Source organism: Penicillium waksmanii, assembly GCF_028829765.1.
Source record: "Penicillium waksmanii strain IBT 27052 chromosome Unknown utg000005l:1.0-5232799.0:1.0-5237142.0, whole genome shotgun sequence".
Lineage (NCBI taxonomy): Eukaryota > Fungi > Ascomycota > Eurotiomycetes > Eurotiales > Aspergillaceae > Penicillium > Penicillium waksmanii.
The window spans coordinates 1,039,170-1,053,970 of NW_026643252.1; the positions used below are offsets into that span (position 1 = coordinate 1,039,170).

Sequence of the window (14,801 nt, forward strand, 5' to 3'; positions counted from 1 at the left end):
GTTTGCGAACAATTCCGAGGTTGCAAGATAAAAGAAACAAAAGAAAAAGACTGTGGGCATTCACAGCCGGGTAATAATAGCGGGCAGATTCTCCATATCGTCAAGAAACTCATCAAACTCAGTTCTCACCTGATCCATATCCTCGTCTATGTCATCAGTCCATCGCTGTATATAAACGGTTTTCAGTCCAACGCTTTGAGCGCCGCGCAAGTCGTAAGCATGCGCCGCGACTAGAACAACCTCCTCCGGCTTTAGTTTGACCAGGTCCAGTGCTTTTTGATATGCCAACGGACTAGGCTTATAGACACCTAGCAACTGACTGGAGAATAGCATGTTGAAATCTAAGCCGGAAGAGCGCGTCAGATCAAGCTGCAGGCGGGTTGTACCATTGGCATGAACAAAGACTTCGAGGCCAAGATCATCGCGTAGGCTGCGAATTGCTTTTCCGACCTCCGGCCACGCAGGTTGAGAGTGCCAGGCCTGGATAATCTGTTCCTTGACATCGGGGGCTATGGCGGCGTTAGAAGAAGGAAAGTCGGGAAGTACCGCATCGAGAACACGGGCAAGGGTAACGTCGATATCCTCGGGCGAAAGTCCTTGTTGGTGACGTTGGCTATTCTCAAGGAAGTATCTTCTGCGCCATTCAAGCGCAAGCTTCGATCTTTCCGCCTCTGGGATGGAAGGAGGCAAGGATTTGACCACGCTGGTATGCCAATCAAGACAGGTGCCCATGAAGTCGAAGAAAACGGCTTTGATCTTTGTTTGAGACATTTGAACGGGCCTGATGAAGTGATCTGAGTTTTGAAAAAGTTCAAAAAAAAAAGAAAATCCACAAAGAGAGTGAGGATAGATAAATAAATTGAAGATGACGGGTGTTCGATGGGTGTTGTGCCGTAAGCTGAGGATTATAAATCCATTTTATGGGTCCGGTCTGAGAGCTTGTTGGAGTGGAGTTGGTAGAATACGACCAGCGGCACGCCCACCAATATGCACCTACAAAGATGAGTCGCTTTCGATGACTGGGCTTTCTCAAGACCTTGAAATCAGTTGATGACAAAAAATTGCTCTGGAGTAAGGTCGTCTGTACAAGGTAGAGGATCAGGCCGAAAGAGCATGGCGGGTGCTTCCTTCCCCACACCAGACACACCCCGCATTGTCGGCAACTTCCCGCTAGAACAAACCGACCAAACCGGTCAATCATCGGCATCACATCACCCCTATCTTCTTTCACCATGCACGTGATGGAAGAAGGAGAATGACATCGGAGCTGGCCTGCTCAGTATGTCCGGCGACATTTAGTCGCTCGGAGCATCTCAAACGTCACTCTGTCTCACGTTTGTCAACTCTCCCACCAGTGGCTGTGGGTGCTAACCGGTGCTTCAGATTATGGCGACCGACCACATGCTTGTGAATTTTGTGGGGCGGCATTCAATCGAAAGTGAGCTGGCGCCCTCTTGGGATTGCCAATCCAGGCTGCATCACTGACAGCTACACATAGAGATGTCCTTCGGCGCCACGAGAAGACCTGCAGGGCCCGGTGTCCGTCGGTGTTCGATGGCCGCTTTACACCGCAGCAAGATCGAGAACCAAAGAGGCATAGGATCTCCTTGGATCGGAACATGGCTCCAGGCTTTGATCCACCCCCAAAGACAGGAGTCGTGGGTTCCGAGATAACGAGTCATACCATGGAAACTCCATTCCAGCAATCCAACAGAGCGAGCGAACAAGAAGACACGAATGAAGCTGTTTTGACTGCTGCGGGAAACCATATGACATGGCTTAATGATGAAACAACATTCTTCAACATGGTCGGCGAATTCAGCGATGAGTCAGGGAACATGCTACTGCCGCTCGACATTTCAGCCATTGACAGTATCCTTTTCCCTTCGAAGGACCCTGACCTCTCCATAGCCGAAAGACTAGAATTCATGGCGCATTTCACGAGCACGCAAGGAATGAGAACTTTCGCCGATCGGGAGTCCTTTCGGCATCGGCAGGAAATGGCCCGCGAGGCGTACGAGATGCAGGCACTGCAAGGCTACAAAGTGAGGCAGGCAAAAGCCACCACACTGGATTTGGACATTCTCGAAGTTAAGCCTGAAGAATATTCCCATGACGTGAATGACCCAGACCCGCTGCACTCCAAATCCCGGGATCTGATTGTCAACCTTCGAGATATCATATCCAACAGGACAAACGACGATGTGATCACTGTTGAATGGACGCCAATCATAAACCAGCTGTGCAAAGATTTCTTCCAGCCGTCAAATATGCGCCGCTTTCTGGAATACTTCTGGTCTTTATGGTACCCGCATTGCCCTATTGTGCACAAGCCCCTCTTCGACCCATTTTCGGCATCTCCGGGACTACTCTGTGTGATGGTTATTATAGGAGCATGCCTTTCGCCCGACGAAAATGACAACCAAGCCTCTAGGAAATGGCTTGATAGCGTAGAGGAGTTGATCTTTTGTCAGGTTTATTTTCGAAGCGATCGGGAGCTTCTCATGGATCAACCTGGTCAAAGAAAAGAAATCGTGCAATGCATGCAGGCAGCCTACCTAGTCAGTTCCTTGCAAAAGCGGGAAGGGTCGGTAGAGGCCCAAGCAAGAATACGAAGACATCGACATGCGTCTATGGTGACGGTAAGTCGAGTAGCACATTCAGACGAGCCCAAGTATAAAATAACATGTAACAGTTGGCGAGACATATTGGGCCGAGAAAAGCTTCGCATCGACATCTCGATATGAGCCATACAAGTTCAAACTCTTGGTGGGAACAGTTTGCAGAGGAAGAGGAGTTAATTCGGTACGTTTGTTGTATTTGCGGGGGAATTGCCAAGCTGATGAGCCCAGCACAATAATATTTGTGTTCCTGATCGACGCTGCACTCACCATACTCCACAACTCTCCACCGCGAATGGTGGTTCCCGAGCTAAAAATGGATGTCGCATGCCCAGAGTCGTGCTTTCAAGCCGAATCCGCATCAGAATGCATGAAAGAACTTCATACATGGGCGACAACTCGATTTTGGAAGAGTAGACTGTCTATTGTGTCCGTTGTTCGGCGGATCTGCCAATGCCCCATCGAAGAGTCTATTATCGAAGACTTTGCAGGTCTCGGCACACTGAACCTGTTCACTTTGGTACAGGGTAAGTTTAAAGAAAATACTATAAACAAGATTTCGAAGCTGATGCCTGACCTTTTCGAAGCAATTCACTCCTTGATGTTTCAACTACATAACTCCCTTGTCTTCGAATCAACACTAGCGCCTATCCAGACTGGCCTCGATAATTGGCGCGAAATATGGAATTCACGGGTTCCGGAAGATACTGGTCTGCCTGATACCCCCGAGAATCTTTGGAAACGGGTAGGATTCCTACGGCATGCCTCTGAGTTCTGGCAATTAGCTCGGCTCCTAATGGGGAAGATAATGGCGGCCAACCAGGATGATGGGGAGAATGCCGAAGAGATGGAGCAACTATCAAGATACGATCATACGGATATGGGTGAGGTCAATGAGCTGATCATGGAGTACAGGAGAATGAATCTAGGTGTTACTTGAATGCATTTCGTGGCGGCAATGCTGAAACCATGCTGGAATATTGTATTAGTATGTACCACTTCGCCTCTTCAAGGGACATGACCATCTCCACTGGAATCTATGAATATCTAGTGAGAAAAAGTATTATTTGATAATATGGAATTTCCTTATACGATCAACATACGGTACTAGTCATGAGGATGTGATATCACATTGTGGTTAGTATCATGATGCCAGATATAGATGGCGCAAAGCGGCCAGTGTGAGTAAAAGGCGACTCATAGAGTCGACTTTACTCTTTTCTGTACATGGACGTCAAAATCCATGGGCTTGACAAACCAGTAATTTTCCGTTTTCCAGTCACTCCTGAGGGGCGTAAAATCATAATCACGAACAAGTCGTGGGATCAGCTTCGACATTTCCAGAATCGAGATATGCTTTCCAAGACATGTTCGCGAGCCCAAGCCAAACTAAAAGAAGAGTTGTAAGCCAAAACATGTCACAAACTACAATTACATGTGTCACTTACTGGCATATACATCTGGTTCATCTCCTTCTGTTTCTCGGGATTGCTCTCCGCCTCGAGCCACCTTTCTGGGCGGAAGCTCTTCGCGTCAGGGAATACGCGATCATCGTAGTGCGCGACCCAAGTATTGGCTCCGATGATCGTTCCAGCTGGGAAGTAGCGTCCGCTAATCTCTGCACCGCCTGCAGGAACTTCTCGCCACATCGGCAGACCAGTTGCACTGTGCATCCGCAATGCTTCTTTCATAACAGCCTGGAAATATGGCATTTCTTGGCTCTCCTTAAATGTGATATTTTCACTGCACAGCCCCTTGGCTGTGAAGTCGTCGATCTCGGCACGCAGTTTATGCAGTGTTTTGATGTTTTGAAGAAGGTGCCACATAATACTAGAGAGACTGATGGCTGTTGTGTCTGAGCCAGCTGTGACGTTCGACTGACCCATGATAAATACGTGATAATCAGTCACCTTTTCAGGGTTCTTGTTGCGCGCGATGAGTAACTTGTCCACGAAATCCTGTGTTTGGATATGCTCTGATTCTCCCTTCTCGGTATACTTGGATTCCGCCTCGTGAAGGCGAATCTTCTCCTGCACGAATTTGCTGATGTATGCTCTGCCGCCTGCACCGGACCATTTAAATTTACTCAGCATTCCAAACAATCGGGGATGCCACTCTGGATAGACCCCAATCATGGTGCTATACATCATGACCTTATGCACGGCGGTCATTGCACCATCAATGTCCTCGCCTTTGTCGAGGAAGCCTAGTAGCAATCTTAGTCTATTGTGTCATTGATACATTCACAAAGGGTCTTTTACCGAATCGTTCGCCGAACGTGATGTTTCCAATCACATCAAATGCATAACATTGGAACCAGTGTCCAAGGTTGAATGATTTTGTGTTTTCGGTAAACTCAATCAATCGGCGATTGAATAGTTCCGCACAGTCATTCACAAATGGCTCATAGTGCACAAGCGAGCTCATAGAATAAAGACTGGTGAACCGCTTGCGAGTATCCGCTAAGGGAAAAAGTCAATCATCCGATAACATTAGAGACAAATTAGCGATGCGGAGTACGTACAATGTCTTTTGATGTTTCGGTCTGCAAATACTGTCCATTGCGCCGGGTGTTTCCACCCATCATACCAAGCGGACTTGGCGAACTGCGAGCCAGTACCATAGACGGTCTTGATCGCGGAGATGTCACTGATACTGTATTGATTCGGAGCGAGGCGGACGATCGAACCGTACTTCTGATGAAGTCGGATATTCTCATGCTCAAAGCTACCGTGGCGTAATTGGTTGAAGTACCAAAGGGACGTAAATCGAGTCCAGAATGGACCTGGAACATCCCTTAGAGAAGAAAAGGTCGCTCGTCCGAGCCGAAGAAGCACGTGGAATACAAAAAGAAGGACAGGAGTTAGCAATAATATAGATAAATGCATGGTGAAGGAGCCTTAGAATCCATAGGAGCAATGGGAGGGTAATGGAGTCTGCTTTTATATCGGCTCTCGATGATTCGGGGTTGATGATCAACCGAAGGTTCCACCCCCACCCCCACCACCACCACCTCCTCAACTTCTCCAGTTCCCATCACCTGAACGGAACGTGGTTGGTGGCAACCGCAATATCGGGCAGTACATAATTTGAGGTCCAGATGCGGGGATGATTGATTTTCCTCTTGACGTCTTGGGGTCTTGATATCCCCCAAAACGCGTGGAATACGACATTATTAGATGTGGAATCTCTACGACTCCAGTATCCAAGTTCATCTGTATGATTTAACGGCGTTCAAAATTAGGCGAATTCAATGCTGGTGTCACAGTGGGAGAGCACATCCAGATGGAGCAGAGTGAAACGAACCTCGAAGGGGAGGTTAGAGAACAATTCTTCCGTTAAGTAAGAAAAGCGAAAGTCTGCCAGGCAGCTTGGGATGGGCGACTGGATCCAAGCAAAATTGCATGAGTAATCGATTCTCAAGCTGCGTTGTAGAGCGCAGTAGCTCATCATCTCCAGGATTGGTCGCTGAGCCTCTGAGAGAGAATACGATAATCAAGGCTCCCGAGCGGAGGTATAAGTATAGGGAGAAGAGGTTGATTGACCTGAGTACATTGCAGTACATAAGCGAAAATAGAGAAAAGGTATCAAATCGCGCTGAATGGCTCCTCAAGAAGATCTACCGCGCATCTGTCGCAACCCGACCTTCAAGAGAGGTGGAACCAAAAAAAAAAGAAGAAAACATCCGTGTATCGCCGTCGCGCCAAAAACGATGAGAAAAATATGGAAAGACGCGCCGTGGACCTTTTTTTTTTTTTGGCTCGGGTCGCTCACTTCTTATCTCCCCATAGACCGACGATTCCCACTGAGAAGGCAATACCAGAAATCCAAACCCGGACGAGGTGCATCCGACGCTCCCGGTCCATCTCGCGCTGAACGCTCTCCCCGTTCACATCCTCCTCGGAATCAACGAGGACAAGATCTTCTTCCCTCTTGCTGGGTGGTTGACCCAGGGACACGCCCGTTGTATCATAGATCACCTCGATGGCCCAGTTCTTCAGACCGAGGTGGCGGTTGAAGTAGTAGTCCAAGCCATACGAGCTGAGCGTGTTGAGAACGTACATCCAGAGCATGTAGGGATGTTGACGGTGCGGAGGGGATACGGAGTATGCGAAACAGATACATGTGTTGGTCAGAGCGGAGAAATTGAGAGTATGTTTGCGATTCAACCGCTTGACTTCATGGAGGCAGCGGGATGCAGTGGAAGAGGTGGGGAGAAGCTTGAGGGCGGGAATGGTGATGGAGGAAGTCGAGTAGGAGAGACCCTGTTGGAGCGACGGAGGTTAGCATGGGTTGCTGGCTGCGAAGCGATTGTTGGGGTGTCTTGATGTGATCGCGCAGAGATCAAAGAGTTGGGCTTACGGTCAGGAGACCAAGCGACACGGTCCCGACAAACTTGGAGACGGTGATGGGACAGGCCATGGCGCAGGAATGGCGGATAGCTAATTTACCCCGGTGGGAATGGAGGGGTGCAATGGGAAGACTGAGTCAGTTGAGAGGGGAGGGAGGAGAGATGAGAGATGAGAGAGGATTGGAAAGATAGCGGCCACTCCAGTTCTTTGGCGCCGTGACGTCGTTATAGGCCAATCAGCAACACCACGTTCTTCAGCATTGCAGGACGCTAGCAGCGCAGGAAACATGATCCAGAGGGGATTTTTATTGCAGGGAGTATTTTTGATAATGCACTCGATTGGTCAAGAAGGTCGTAGTTAGTACTGGTTATGCTAGACGCGGCAGTAGATCTGGGATTAGCCGGTCGCATTGCCGGGGAGTGTGTACAGTATAGTAGAGTATAGTTTTACACTATTCTAGAGTATTGCATATTTTATACTAGTATGCTAGCACTAAATACTATACTAGTTATACTATACTATTGATTACTCAACTGTACTATACTTGGTGTGGAATGAACCTCGGTCCCCGGCCGTGCTTGTGGGGAAACCGCGACGGACCACTTCAGCCCCGACTCCGTTCCTTCCTACAACACCGTTAAAACTGTGAAAGCTGACCCTGCGACATTCCATTTATAAGGCTGTGGCACTTTCTTCTCTCCGTAACCCTTGATATCTCTACCATCTCTACCATCTCTCCCCACCTCCACTATGCCTCTTGCCAAGCATGAATACATGAGCGATGTCTGGAAGGAAGGCATCTTCAGTGAGTCCCACCGCGGCCCAAATTACTCCTTGGATAATCCGTCTAACCATCCCATTAGATAACAAAGTCGTCTTCTGCACCGGCGGAGCTGGTACGATCTGCAGTGCCCAGGTTCGTGCTCTGATTCACCTCGGCGCCAATGCCTGCATCATCGGCCGTAATGTCGAGAAGACCGAGAGCGTCGCTCGAGATATGGCAACCATTCGACCTGGCGCCAAGGTCATCGGTATCGGCGCTGTCGATGTCCGCAAATTCGATGACCTGAAGGCTGCCGCTGAACGCTGTGCTCAGGAGCTCGGCTCCATCGACTTCGTCATGTATGCCATCCTGCTTACAGTAGCGATCTGTTCTGCTTACTGACTTGGCCAAACTACAGTGCCGGAGCTGCAGGTAACTTCCTGGCCTCCATTGAACAGCTTTCCATCAATGCGTTCAAAACCGTGATGGATATTGACATCATGGGCTCCTACAACACCCTCAAGGCGACCCTGCCTTATCTCGTCGAGTCCGGTGGCAAGCACAGAGTGGATTCCGAGACTCGTACGTATTTCCTCTCCCGGTCACATTTCGTTAGCCCGCCATACTGACCCGATCTAGTACAACCTTCCCCCGCAGGAACTGGTGGCAGAATCATCTTCGTCAGCGCCACCTTACACTACCGTGGCATGCCCTTCCAAGCCCATGTGTCCGTTGCCAAGGCCGGCATCGACTCGCTATCCAACTCCGTGGCCATCGAGTACGGTCCACGTGGAATGACCTCCAACATTGTCTCTCCTGGCCCAATTGCGCAGACTGAGGTACGTTCCCCTACCCATACTAGCGATTGAGCCCCGGCTGACAAAGGAAAAACTATAGGGCCTGGAGCGTTTGCTTCCATCCGACGCGAAGGCTGCCTACATCAAGTCGCAACCTCTCGGCCGTGTTGGCCATGTCCGTGATATCGCCGATGCTACCGTCTATCTCTTCTCCGATTCCGGGAGCTATGTAACCGGCCAGACGCTCGTTGGTAAGTTCTTCTAAGCGAACCTCATCGACCTGCATGATACATTTGCTAATCGCCTTTCTAGTTGATGGCTCGAACTGGCGCATGAGTGGAGGCATTTCCGCCAGCGACAAGCTGAGCTATCCCGACTTCCTTCTCTCTGGCCAGGATATTCCCAATGTCACCGGCAAGAAGAAGTCCAAGCTTTGAACTAATAGCCCCGAGGGAATTTGTACATAGACTCTAATTTTTCAAGGCCAATAATTCAAGCCATTTAAATAGCTTCTTTATATAAGCATTCACTATCCGCGCATATGCTACATTTCGTATCCGATGGGATGAAGAGAAAGGAGGCAATCACAACAGTAGATTTACATTTGAATGTGGTCAGAAGTAAGCAAGAATCAGAGTCGGGATCGTAAAGTCGCCGAATCGCGGCTTGCTGTTGTATTGAATCGGCAGTCGCAAACGAGAAATTCTAGAAATAAGCAATCAGCAGTTTACCAACAACTCCAATTAGGCCCCAGTTCGACCGGGAGTCAAGACCCATCAAAACCCGCAGACTCCGGGCCGAGCCTTGGCCCTTTCGTGAGTGGCTACGGGCTGCGGCTTATTCCCGGTTGTTCACCAATGACCGACCCGGCGAAGCACATCTCCAATCAACTATAGTCATTACACAAAACTGCTTAGTTTGGTGAAGGTTTTTACAATATGAGATAATCGGCCCCAAATCCTAAATACGGATCCTCGAGCAGATCGTCGGCCTCGCATTTTGCATTCTCTATTCAGTCCCCGACGTCCACGGGTGGGCTATAGATACCTTTCTTTTTAATGTCTAGTCTCCCACCTCGTAGTTTCTCAACGCACCCCTTCCATCGAATGATTCCATCCTTGCAAAATACAATATTGTTATACATTACTACAAATTCTACGCTATCTACCCTGCCGACTACCATGACGGCATCGAAGTCCGCACCCGCCGTTACAGTCTTCCGGGGCTTCCCCGAAAAGGGCTGTTATACATGGTCACCATTTGTCACCAAGCTCGAGGCTCGCTTGCGCTTTGGCGGAATCTATTACAGTGTCGAGGCCGGATCTCCGCTGAAGGCTCCGAGGGGAAAAGTGCCCTATATCACCCTTATGCACGATGGTCAATCCCAGTCCATCGGTGATTCTGGGCTGATAATTAATCTATTTATTGAGTCTGGATATCTCAATGACCTTAATTCCCAACTCTCACCTGTGGAAAAGGCCCACGACATTTCCACTAGAGCTCTGCTCGAAGACAAACTGTATTTCTACCAGGTACGCAACACGTTATCCATACCTCTACAGTCCTGTAAAACTGCAGCCTCCTTCCGGTCTAATCTTTTCAATGATAGGGACAAGAGCGATGGATTGAAAATTACTATACTATGCGCGCCAAGATCCTCGGGGGCCTGCCCTGGCCTGTACAAGTCATTGTTGGCAATTTAGCTTATAACAAACAAGTCCGCACCTTGCGAGGCCAGGGGACAGGGACTTTCTCCGCTGAGGAAATCACCGTCTTCCGTGCGAATATCTGGGAGACTCTGAATGCGCTAGTGTCGGCTGCACAGGCTCAGTATCAAGATCGGGAGGGTCCATTCTGGCTATGGGGCGGCGATGCACCCACTGAAGCTGATGCAACTCTATTTGGTTTTATTGTTCCGGCCCTTATCTGCGACGCGTGAGTATCCTCTCTCAATCCATCACATTTGATGCATTATATTAACTTCCAGAAGGTCCCCGACCACCAAGAAGGTTGTGAACAGCTACCCAGCGCTTGTGAGCTACGCCGGGCGAATCCATGACAAATATTTTCCGGATTACAAGCGATGGGAGTAAACACGAAATATTAGGGCAGTGTAAGCGGCTCGCTTCTGAATTACGTTACCAATCACAGACCTGCAGAACTACCTCCTACAAGAAAACCCGTGAGCCCATAGACTGGAGATGCGATCGTAGTATTTTATTGGGAATATTTGTGCAGCCTACTCATTAGTCTTCCAAAACCCCTCAAGAATTACTCAAACCCTTTTTTTAATCGTATGTCTTCTAATTCTTGTCGCCTAGCGAAATGAAGCTAAGACGCGCGCCGCGCGTCTTGATGGGTATTTCTTTTGCCCCTTTACATAAAACCACCTCATCGAAGACGAATGTGCCCACTTCTATTGAGCCCACTGCTCCTATAAATAGTCGAAATTTGGAGGAAGCAGCCGCAAGCCCCCGCTGTTCATCCACTCCCTGTGTCTGTTGGTAGGTTGAAGTTTAAAGTTAAAGCTCCCAAGCATGCCCCGCTCGGCCTCTAGCAACCCGCGGCGATGACGACCAGGTCAAACAACTTGAACCCTATGATCAATGGTTGCTTGAAGATTACACCCATAAGCTTGGATTTTATGTTGACGAGTTGGTAGGCAATTTATTCTTTGTGAAGCTGGGTGTTGATTCTTTGATCGCTTGTGTTGTCAGCGTAATTCGAAACTAGGTTGAACAATGAGTTCAAAGCTCTGTTTTTATTAAATGCCCGAATATCGACGGATTTCAAGTTACTGAAAGTTCTAATCAGTAATTGAGCTAGTAGCAATTATCATGATGCTTGTGCTTCTCCGGGTGGTGCTTTTGCTAGATCTTTGGCTCAGTGCAACTGTTTATACTACTATAGCATATGACCAGCACCGCACCGCTCAAGTGGTAGTTAAACAGCACTTGCACCTGGCACTCAGACGAAATCATCAAAGTCAGATTCTATGGACTGACTGATTGAATTTCGGCTGCGGATGCTGGGCATGGCCTGGAATATCATCTACTTTCCCTTTCATGCTTCGCTGTGTTTCATGCACCCGCTCCTGCGTTGAAGAACTCCTGTCACAGCCAATAAGGACTGCTCCTTTCCAAACTGACCAAGGGAAAATATATTCCTCCTGACTCTATTTCAATCTTATGTTTGAGATTGATCCGTTATGCAAGATAATTAGTATTGTAGGTCTCCGTCTGTAAACTAGACAAAGAAATTAACAAAGAATCACAAAGAACAGCTGACGAAATGTCGCACTAATATAGAAACATAGCAAAAGGAGACAGTAGTCTCGTGACAGAGTTGAAAAAACAGCGCCATGACAATAGGCTTTGAACTGGATTGATCAAAGAAACCAGGCTGCCTCGAGGCTTTTATATATAACAGTCACGGACCCAAAAAAGTTAGTCAAGGCTGGAAAGCAGCAACGGACCTCTCTTCGGAGCGATAGAGTACCTAACCATTGCAATTTCTTTCTTCCACGCCAGCCCATATCTCATTCAGTCAAGCTGAGCTGTGGAGCACTGGACAGTATTCTGACTGACACCCTTGACTGATTTGGGCGCGAGCACGAATATGGCGCATCCATACCGAAGAAGCGACGCGACCGGTGCTAAGGTCACCAAGCGAGCTCCAAAATCCAAAACACAGAGCATGAGCATGGCAATGGGCCTTCCAGAAAGTGCATCATCAATTAACATGCAGGATCCACAGGACCAGGTCGAAGAGGCCGCGAAATTTCGCAAAACTCGAAAGATTAAGAAGGAAGCACAACAAGCTCTGGAGAAACATCAAAGAGACTCAGTCCATAATCAAGGATACCAGGCAGAAATCCAGGGCCTACAAAATAGATTGAAGCAATATGCCGAAAGGGTTGCGAAGGGGCAAGTTGTTGGCTCGCAGCAGAAAGCACAGATCCATGCTCTACAACAAGCACTTTCTCAGGCAATACAAAAAGAGCAGATGCAGATCGCAGGAACGGCTACTCAATTAGTGCAAAGCCAATCAGCAGTACACAATGCGGAAATGGAACGTCTACATCGGCTTTTAATTGCCTATGAACAACAGCTTGCAACGGGCCAAGCACTCGACGCAGATCAGCAAGAACAGAACCGTAGCCTCCGACGAGCACTTAACGATGAATTGCGAACGGCTGATATAAGAGAGAATTATATCTTTGACCTTGAGAGCGACCATTACCAGATCCGGCATTTGGGCGAAGTTTTCAAGCAGCGAGAGCGCAACCTTGAGTCTGAGCTCGAATTTATGAAGCAACAGGTGGAACTGCTGGAACGCGATCTAGACAGGATGATAGAGAAATTCCATATCACCGATAACCGCTACTACAACATCTTCTGCGAGGAAATCTACCAGTGGAAGAAACTGAGAGATCTGATTTTGTGTTTAGAGCCCAAGAAGTCATTCTGGGAAAAAGTGAAGTCATATGGAAATTTCATGCAGAAGACACTGCTGTTGTCAGATGAGGCTGTCAGGATATCTCATGATCTTCTCCTGAGAACGGAGTACATTTGGTCTCGCCAACTAGTCGAACAGCTCGAGCAAGCGCAAGGTGGATATTCATCGTTCAGTAAAATGATGGACTTCCGACCACTGTCCGTGAGCGGACTCTACCAACTACCGACCCAGGAGTCTGAGAGTGATTCTGACTCTGATGCCGAGCAAGATAACGATTTCAAATTTTTCCTCTCACCCAACGCGTCACCCTTTGCAAAAAGTGCCGAATTCACGAGTCTTAAAACATTTGTCGAGGACAATCTGAAGGGACAGTCTTCACGATACTGTAATGACACAGATGAAGAGGACTCCGGATACATGACCGACATGGCTACTTTCTCTGGGACGAGTATTTACCAATACACCAGTCCACTTGGCCAGCATCCCGGGTCGAGCAATGCAGACCACCTCGGCCTCCAAGGCTTCCAGCCTCGAGAAAACGTCCCTGAAGAGGTCATTATATCTCGAAGTGACAAGGCCATACGTGCAGCCATTGCTTCTCGAAAGCGCTTGAATAAGGGCGCCGGATCTCATACTCACATGGTGGATGCAGATGAGCCTCTGATCCAGCTATCAATGGGAAAAAAGCGCACGGGGACCTCTAACAGTCCCTACACGCATCCTGATATGGGCCTGAAGAAGTCAATTGTACACAACCATGTGCGCAGAACAAGCCAACATGATGTCGTCGTACCACGCACCCGAAGTAGAGGACAGTTCCCAGAGCGAGTCTCGAAGTCAAACCTGGCACGATCCTCTCAGTTAAAATGGCGGGAACGGCACCACTCACCAGTCAAGCCATCGCGGGCGCCGGTCTCCTTATCAGAGAAGGAACTGTCGCGCATCGTTGAAATTCGGACATCGGCTGACTCCACTGAGACAACCACGAAGGCAATGCGAACTGTTGGAGAGAACGCTGTCGAGTATAGTCTAGCAGGGTGGATCTGGCTCTATTTCAAACGGAGACCGAAAGCACTCATTCAGCCATTGGTTGGCATCGCAGTCTGTGTTGCGGCCATGTACCTCATCGCGGATTGGCGGCTTTATCGAGAGTTTGTTGCGGCCAACACGGCATCCGATCGGATGATGGCTCGCATGCGTCGAGCTCAAGCAGAGTACCGAGTAGTTGATTCCCCTTATAGTAATGGACAGTGGAAAAAATGGCTGGATGTTGATCGGGTGGCATTGCAGTGATAGACATGAACAGTGGTGGGCTGGGGCAGTCGGGGTAGAGTGATAGACAGGGATGATCCACAGATACACGGTAGACGGTGCAGTATAGAAATGATATCATCGCACTACTCCCTACTACACACTCAGTGTATTCTGTATATAAAATATTATATATATTAATTTCAAAAATAACAGTTAAATCAATAACTACAACGAATGTATAGATTATTGCCCTAGGATATGTCAATATCAACTAACTTGGGCTCCGCAGTTGGCGCCGATCGCCTCGAGTCCGAACGGGGCTGGATCGACTGAATGTGTTGTCACGGTAATACCAGCCGCGAAAGTCGATTGGGGGGCATTAATGCAGGTGACGTATAGTATTATGGTCACGGTCGGTTTTGCAGTAACACGGCGGCGATACGCCAGAGATGTGACCATCAGCAGCCAATCACAGCGCTTCACTAGAAGGAAGCCACGGCAGCTGCGTGCGTCACCTGCCCCACTTTCTGGTTTGCAGTCGCCGCTAAAGACTGAT

At 48.6% G+C, this 14,801-nt stretch overlaps 7 protein-coding genes across 7 annotated transcripts; 4 read left to right on the forward strand and 3 right to left on the reverse strand.

Annotated features, from left to right (window-relative positions):
- Positions 1-60: 60 nt before the first annotated feature.
- N7481_005296 (uncharacterized protein) lies at positions 61-771 on the reverse strand (the record flags this gene model as incomplete). The annotated part of the gene is made up of 1 exon (XM_057264515.1): positions 61-771. One exon carries the CDS (start codon positions 769-771, stop codon positions 61-63), a length of 711 nt encoding a protein of 236 aa, XP_057122235.1.
- An 848-nt stretch (positions 772-1,619) lies between these two features.
- N7481_005297 (transcription factor domain-containing protein) lies at positions 1,620-3,561 on the forward strand (the record flags this gene model as incomplete). The annotated part of the gene is made up of 4 exons (XM_057264516.1): positions 1,620-2,642; positions 2,696-2,805; positions 2,853-3,148; positions 3,209-3,561. 4 exons carry the CDS (start codon positions 1,620-1,622, stop codon positions 3,559-3,561), a joined length of 1,782 nt encoding a protein of 593 aa, XP_057122236.1.
- A 257-nt stretch (positions 3,562-3,818) lies between these two features.
- On the reverse strand, positions 3,819-5,509 carry N7481_005298 (cytochrome P450; the record flags this gene model as incomplete). Its single annotated transcript, XM_057264517.1, has 4 exons — positions 3,819-4,010; positions 4,070-4,827; positions 4,883-5,083; positions 5,146-5,509. 4 exons carry the CDS (start codon positions 5,507-5,509, stop codon positions 3,819-3,821), a joined length of 1,515 nt encoding a protein of 504 aa, XP_057122237.1.
- Positions 5,510-6,391: 882 nt separating this feature from the next.
- On the reverse strand, positions 6,392-7,043 carry N7481_005299 (uncharacterized protein; the record flags this gene model as incomplete). Its single annotated transcript, XM_057264518.1, has 2 exons — positions 6,392-6,886; positions 6,984-7,043. The coding sequence occupies 2 exons, from the start codon at positions 7,041-7,043 to the stop codon at positions 6,392-6,394; spliced, it is 555 nt and encodes a 184-aa protein (XP_057122238.1).
- Positions 7,044-7,723: 680 nt separating this feature from the next.
- N7481_005300 (SDR family oxidoreductase) lies at positions 7,724-8,970 on the forward strand (the record flags this gene model as incomplete). The annotated part of the gene is made up of 6 exons (XM_057264519.1): positions 7,724-7,778; positions 7,837-8,095; positions 8,155-8,318; positions 8,376-8,575; positions 8,634-8,784; positions 8,846-8,970. The coding sequence occupies 6 exons, from the start codon at positions 7,724-7,726 to the stop codon at positions 8,968-8,970; spliced, it is 954 nt and encodes a 317-aa protein (XP_057122239.1).
- Positions 8,971-9,714: 744 nt separating this feature from the next.
- N7481_005301 (glutathione S-transferase family protein) lies at positions 9,715-10,626 on the forward strand (the record flags this gene model as incomplete). Its single annotated transcript, XM_057264520.1, has 3 exons — positions 9,715-10,065; positions 10,143-10,468; positions 10,521-10,626. The coding sequence occupies 3 exons, from the start codon at positions 9,715-9,717 to the stop codon at positions 10,624-10,626; spliced, it is 783 nt and encodes a 260-aa protein (XP_057122240.1).
- A 1,525-nt stretch (positions 10,627-12,151) lies between these two features.
- On the forward strand, positions 12,152-14,284 carry N7481_005302 (uncharacterized protein; the record flags this gene model as incomplete). The annotated part of the gene is made up of 1 exon (XM_057264521.1): positions 12,152-14,284. The coding sequence occupies one exon, from the start codon at positions 12,152-12,154 to the stop codon at positions 14,282-14,284; it is 2,133 nt and encodes a 710-aa protein (XP_057122241.1).
- Positions 14,285-14,801: the final 517 nt, after the last annotated feature.